The sequence below is a fragment of the Boleophthalmus pectinirostris genome, unplaced genomic scaffold (genome assembly GCF_026225935.1).
Source record: "Boleophthalmus pectinirostris isolate CB_2022bp ecotype Guang Dong unplaced genomic scaffold, ASM2622593v1 HiC_scaffold_1, whole genome shotgun sequence".
Classification (NCBI taxonomy): domain Eukaryota; kingdom Metazoa; phylum Chordata; class Actinopteri; order Gobiiformes; family Gobiidae; genus Boleophthalmus; species Boleophthalmus pectinirostris.
In genome coordinates, this window is record NW_026570970.1 from 3,051,138 (window position 1) to 3,057,852 (window position 6,715).

Here is a 6,715-nt window from a genome sequence, read left to right on the forward strand (position 1 = left end):
GATAAAGACTCAAACAAACGAAGCGGCCGTGGACGTGTGACCAGAACATTTTACCAACAACTGGACCAGATTTTGTGAGACGAGCCTGGAGTTTAGTCGACTTCTGTAAACTCTGAACATTTAATTGGAAATGTGAACGAGCTCGAAAAAAAATCGTATTTCACAAAAAAATCTGAGTTGAGCATCAAGCCCTGCAGTCTGAACGTCATTTGTTTTTTTTAAGGTTTTAAATTACACAAAATTGCCAATTATGAGCTTTAAGCCGCGTTTAAGATGTTCCCTCCTCAAAAACCAACTTGTGATGTCATGAAGTGGCAGGTTTCAAGTGAACAGTGAACTCCTTTTACCTCTAGTTCAGAAGAGATCGGCAATCCATGTGTTATTCGTTCATTTACCTTTTTTTTTTATTAAAATGAAAAATAAGAAAACGAAAAAAAACAACTATTTTCTTCATTATTTGTCTCCAAAACTAAAATGAAAAAACAGATAATGATTTGTTTTTTTCAGTTTTTGATTTTGGGTTTAAATGAAAAATGGAAAAAAACAGATAACGGACTGAACCAGGACTAAACTAAACCGTGACTGAACCAGGACTAAACCAGGACTGAACCAGGACTAAACCTGACTGAACCAGGACTGACTGAACCAGGACTAAACCAGGACTGAACCAGGACTAAACCGTGACTGAACCAGGACTAAACCGACTGAACCAGGACTAAACCAGGGACTGAACCAGGACTAAACCGGACTGAACCAGGACTAAACCGACTAAACCAGGACTGAACCAGGACTAAAACCGGACTAAACCGGACTGAACCAGGACTAAACCGGACTGAACCAGGACTAAACCCGGGACTGAACCAGGACTAAACCGGGACTGAACCAGACTAAACCCGGGACTGAACCAGGACTAAACTGAACCGGGACTGAACCAGGACTAAACCGGACTGGACTCCGGGACTGAACCAGGACTAAACCGGGACTGAACCAGGACTAAACCCTGACTGAACCAGGACTAAACCCGGGACTGAACCAGGACTAAACCCGGGACTGAACCAGGACTAAACCGTGACTGAACCAGGACTAAACCCGGGACTGAAGCGGGACTGAATCAGGTTTGAGCCGGGTCTAAACCGGGTTTAAACCGGGTCTGAACCGGGACTAAACTGGGACTGAACCAGGTTAGAACCGGGTCTAAACCAGGTCCAGGACCAGACCAGAACTCAGACCAGGATGTAGATCAAGACCAGACCAGGACTGAGTTCGGGACCAGGACTGAGACTGGGGCCAGATCAGGACCAGACCAGGACCAGACAAGGACTGAAAATGGTTTAGTCCTGTTTTAGTTCTGGTTTAGTCCTGCTTCAGTCCATCTGCGACGCAAAAGTCCGGCATCGCAGTTTGTCACGGAAACGGAAAACTGCCGTTATCTGTTTTGGAGACAAATAATTAAGATTTTTTTTTTTTTTGTTTTCTTATTTTTGTTTTTATTTTGAAAAATGAATGAACAAACGACACACAGATTATTGAGATTTCCAGGACCTAAATCACCCAAATGATTCTAGTGAAGGTGTGTGGAGTTTAAAAACACAGTGGAGCACTTCCTTCTTGTATCACCACTTGATGACATCACGAGGTGGAACAGAGCGTTTTGAGTTTGAGAAAAGAGCCAAAGTGTGTTTTGGGGACCGGCCTCGTCCAACCCAGGGACAGAAGTTTTATAATGTTCAAACAGAAAATGCTGAAGATTTGTTTGAATAAAATCAGATGAAATAAAACACACGGGTCGATCTCTGCTTATGATGTTTTTTTTTACTAGGAAGTGTGCTGTTAGCATGCTAGTTGTTAAGGGTCTGGTCTCTGACAGTTGTTAAAAGTGATTATAAACTCGTCGTGGTGAATAATGAGGACGCTCTTAACGCACAAAGGAAGGGACGAAGAAAGAAGTCTGGACAACTGCAAACTGTTTATAATGATCCAGATTTGTTTTTCATGTTTTAAGACAAAAAGGAGCAAGAATTTAGAAAACTGAGGCAGAATTTAATAAAACTTGCGCTGTGGAATGAAGCATCAATCATGTGTTTTACAAAGTGAGGACTCTGACACTTCTGCAGATTCAGCTTTTATTACAGCGACAAAATCCTCTCATTACAAAATAAACGTATATTTATTTATAGTTTTATGTAACAAACTAATATAATAATGGCAAAATACAAAATTATCAATAGGAAACTCTGTCTGTTGCGCCTCCGTCTGGACGTCTGACGTCATCACAGTTTAGAATCTGAAAACCACCGACCGACTTTGTCTACGGGAGATTTAACAGACGTGAGACAGAACAGCAGGTTACAGATGCAGTGCATGTCGGGAGTTAGGGCACAGTGGAGAGCAGGGGCCCCGGGGTGTGAGGGGCCGAGTGTCTCAGGGGCCCGGGGGTGTGAGGGGCCGAGCGTCTCAGGGGCCCCGGGGGTGTGAGGGGCCGAGTGTCTCAGGGGCCCCGGGGTGTGAGGGGCCGAGTGTCTCAGGGGCCCCGGGGTGTGAGGGGCCGAGTGTCTCAGGGGCCCCGGGGTCTCAGAGCGTCAGATGCAGCCGCAGGACGCAGACGACTCGGCCTGTTCCACTTCCTGTCCGAACAGACACATGAGGCGAGGATGAACCCTGCACACACAAACACACACACACACGTGAGACAGGACACACACACACACACACACACAAGTGAGACAGGACACACACAGACACACACACACACACACACAGTGAGACAGGACACACACAGACACACACACACACACAAGTGAGACAGGACACACACAGACAGACACACACACACACACACACAAGTGAGACAGGACACACACAGACACACACACACACACACAAGTGAGACAGGACACACACAGACACACACACAAGTGAGACAGGACACACACACAGACACACACAAGTGAGACAGGACACACACACACACACACACAAGTGAGACAGGACACACACACAAACACACACATGTGAGACAGGACACACACACACAGACACACACAAGTGAGACAGGACACACACACAGACACACACACAAGTGAGACAGGACACACACACAGACACACACAAGTGAGACAGGACACACACAGACACACACACACAAGTGAGACAGGACACACAAACACACATGTGAGACAGGACACACACACAGACACACACAAGTGAGACAGGACACACACACAGACACACACAAGTGAGACAGGACACACACACACAGACACACACAAGTGAGACAGGACACACAAACACACACGTGAGACAGGACACACACAGACACACACACAAGTGAGACAGGACACACACACAGACACACACAAGTGAGACAGGACACAAAACACACATGTGAGACAGGACACACACACACAGACACACACACAAGTGAGACAGGACACACACACAGACACACACAAGTGAGACAGGACACACAAACACACATGTGAGACAGGGCACACACACACAGACACACACACAAGTGAGACAGGACACACACACAGACACACACAAGTGAGACAGGACACACACACACACACATGTGAGACAGGACACACACACAGACACACACAAGTGAGACAGGACACACACACAGACACACACACAAGTGAGACAGGACACACACAGACACACACAAGTGAGACAGGACACACACAGACACACACAAGTGAGACAGGACACACACACACAGACACACACACAAGTGAGACAGGACACACACACAGACACACACAAGTGAGACAGGACACACACACAACACACACAAGTGAGACAGGACACACACAACACACACACAAGTGAGACAGGACACACACAAACACACACATGTGAGACAGGACACACACACAGACACACACACAAGTGAGACAGGACACACACACAGACACACACACAAGTGAGACAGGACACACACAAACACACACATGTGAGACAGGACACACACACAGACACACACACACACACACACACAAAGTGAGACAGGACACACACACAGACACACACAAGTGAGACAGGACACACACACAGACACACACAAGTGAGACAGGACACACACACAACACACACACAAGTGAGACAGGACACACACACAGACACACACAAGTGAGACAGGACACACACACACACACACACACAAGTGAGACAGGACACACACACAGACACACACAAGTGAGACAGGACACACACAGACACACAACAGTGAGACAGGACACACACACAGACACACACAAGTGAGACAGGACACACACAGACACACACACAAGTGAGACAGGACACACACACACACACACACAAGTGAGACAGGACACACACACACAGACACACACACAAGTGAGACAGGACACACACACACAGACACACACACACAAGTGAGACAGGACACACACACAGACACACACACAAGTGACAGACACACAGGACACACACAGACACACACACAAGTGAGACAGGACAGACACACACAAGTGAGACAGGACACACACACAGACACACACACAAGTGAGACAGGACACACACACAGACACACACACAAGTGAGACAGGACACACACACACAGACACACACACAAGTGAGACAGGACACACACACAGACACACACAAGTGAGACAGGACACACACACAGACACACACACAAGTGAGACAGGACACACACACAGACACACACAAGTGAGACAGGACACACACACAGACACACACAAGTGAGACAGGACACACACACAGACACACACACACAAGTGAGACAGGACACACACACACAGACACACACAAGTGAGACAGGACACACACACAGACACACACACAGTGAGACAGGACACACACACACAGACACACACACACACACACACAAGTGAGACAGGACACACACACAGACACACACAAGTGAGACAGGACACACACTCTGCCCCAGATTCACAAAACTTTCTTACACAAATTCCTTCTTTAGTGACAGTTGAGTCGAATTCACCAACACCCGACAACAAACACCTCCACACTCATTTACATAGAAAATTAATCTGTATTTATTTAACAAGAAACTTCCTCTCAACCAAATATGACCAAAATGGGTTTAGTTTTGTGACGTGAGACGAGGCAGAGACGAGGAGGTGAGGAGGAGGTCGACTGTGTCCAAACTCACACACACTGAAGGAGGAAGATTTATTTAATAAATCTTTCTGCACGTCATGGACCCGGGGTAAATGATGAAGGACGGGGACCGGGGCAGAGTCCTGCACCAGGTCAGGGACATTTCTCGTCTTTTCCCGGAACGATGGACCAGACTGAGAAACTTTAGTGTTTTTATTACTGCAGTCCTGGTTTAGTCCTGGTTTAGTCCTGGTTCAGTCCTGGTTCAGTCCTGGTTCAGTCCTGGTTTAGCCCTGGTTTAGTCCTGGTTTAAGTCCCCGGTTTAGTCCCGGTTTAGTCCCTGGTTCAGTCCTGGTTAGTCCCGTTTTAGTCCTGGTTCAGTCCTGGTTTAGTCCGTTTTAGTCCTGGTTTCAGTCCTGGTTTAGTCCCGGTTTTAGTCCTGGTTTAGTCCTGGTTCAATCCTGGTTTAGTCCCGTTTTAGTCCTGGTTCAGTCCATTTTAGTCCTGGTTTCAGTCCTGGTTTAGTCCCGTTTTATTCCTGGTTCAGTCCTGGTTTAGTCCCGTTTTAGTCCTGGTTTTAGTCCTGGTTCAAGTCCTGTTTAGTCCCGTTTTAGTCCTGGTTCAGTCCTGGTTTAGTCCCGTTTTAGTCCTGGTTCAGTCCTGGTTTAGTCCCGTTTTAGTCCTGGTTTAGTCCTGGTTCAGTCCTGGTTTAGTCCCGTTTTAGTCCTGGTTCAGTCCTGGTTTAGTCCCGTTTTAGTCCCGGTTCAGTCCTGGTTTAGTCCCGTTTTAGTCCTGGTTCAGTCCTGGTTTAGTCCCGGTTTAGTCCTGGTTTAGTCCTGGTTTAGTCCTGGTTTAGTCCTGGTTTAGTCCTGGTTTAGTCCTGGTTTAGTCCCTGGTTCAGTCCCGGTTTAGTCCTGTTTAGTCCTGGTTTAGTCCTGGTTTAGTCCTGGTTCAGTCCCTGGTTTCAGTCCTGGTTTAGTCCCGGTTTAGTCCTGGTTTAGTCCTGGTTTAGTCCGGTCTGTGGTCTGACCTGACGAGGACTTCGTGTTTCAGGTGGAACAGTTCCCCGTCGATGTTCCAGGGAAACGTGCCCTTCTGTGATTGGACGGCGGAGTCCGAGCCGCTCTCCGATTGGACGATGGGGAAGGCGCTGCTCTCTGATTGGACCGGCTCTTCCTCGCTCTCCTCCTCTGAGCCAATCACAGCTCGGGGGCGGATCTTCACGGCGGTCACGGCTCGGGCGTAGACGAACGGGAAATCCAACTAAAAACACAAAAAACAAAACATGTTAAAGCCGCACTCTGTCACTTTTCTTACTTTTTTCCATGGAGTATGTGGTTATTGCTTTGTCTGGGATGTTTCACAGTGCGGCATTAAACCTTTTTATCTTCATGAAGACCAAACTAGACCAAGTTACGGATCAGATCTGTGGAGAGGCGACTCACTCTCTGTTTTTTGAGGTATTTTTGAGCAATAAAACCACCTGTAACAGAACCAAGACTAAGGCAGGACTGAACCAGGACTGAACCAGGACTAAACCAGGTCTAAAGCAGGACTAAACCAAGACTAAACCAAGGACTAAATTAAGGACTAAAACCAG

General features: G+C 47.3%; 1 protein-coding gene across 1 annotated transcript in view; it reads right to left on the reverse strand.

The window, feature by feature from the left end:
• Positions 1-2,327: 2,327 nt before the first annotated feature.
• cerkl (ceramide kinase-like) overlaps positions 2,328-6,715 on the reverse strand; it is a 39,875-nt gene continuing 35,487 nt past the window's right edge. Inside the window, exons 13-14 of the mRNA XM_055148883.1 lie at positions 6,146-6,378; positions 2,328-2,658 (exon numbers count right to left, since the gene is read on the reverse strand). Coding sequence (XP_055004858.1) covers positions 2,580-2,658; positions 6,146-6,378 — 312 coding nt within the window. The 3' untranslated portion in view covers positions 2,328-2,579. The remainder of the gene's footprint in view (positions 2,659-6,145; positions 6,379-6,715) is intronic.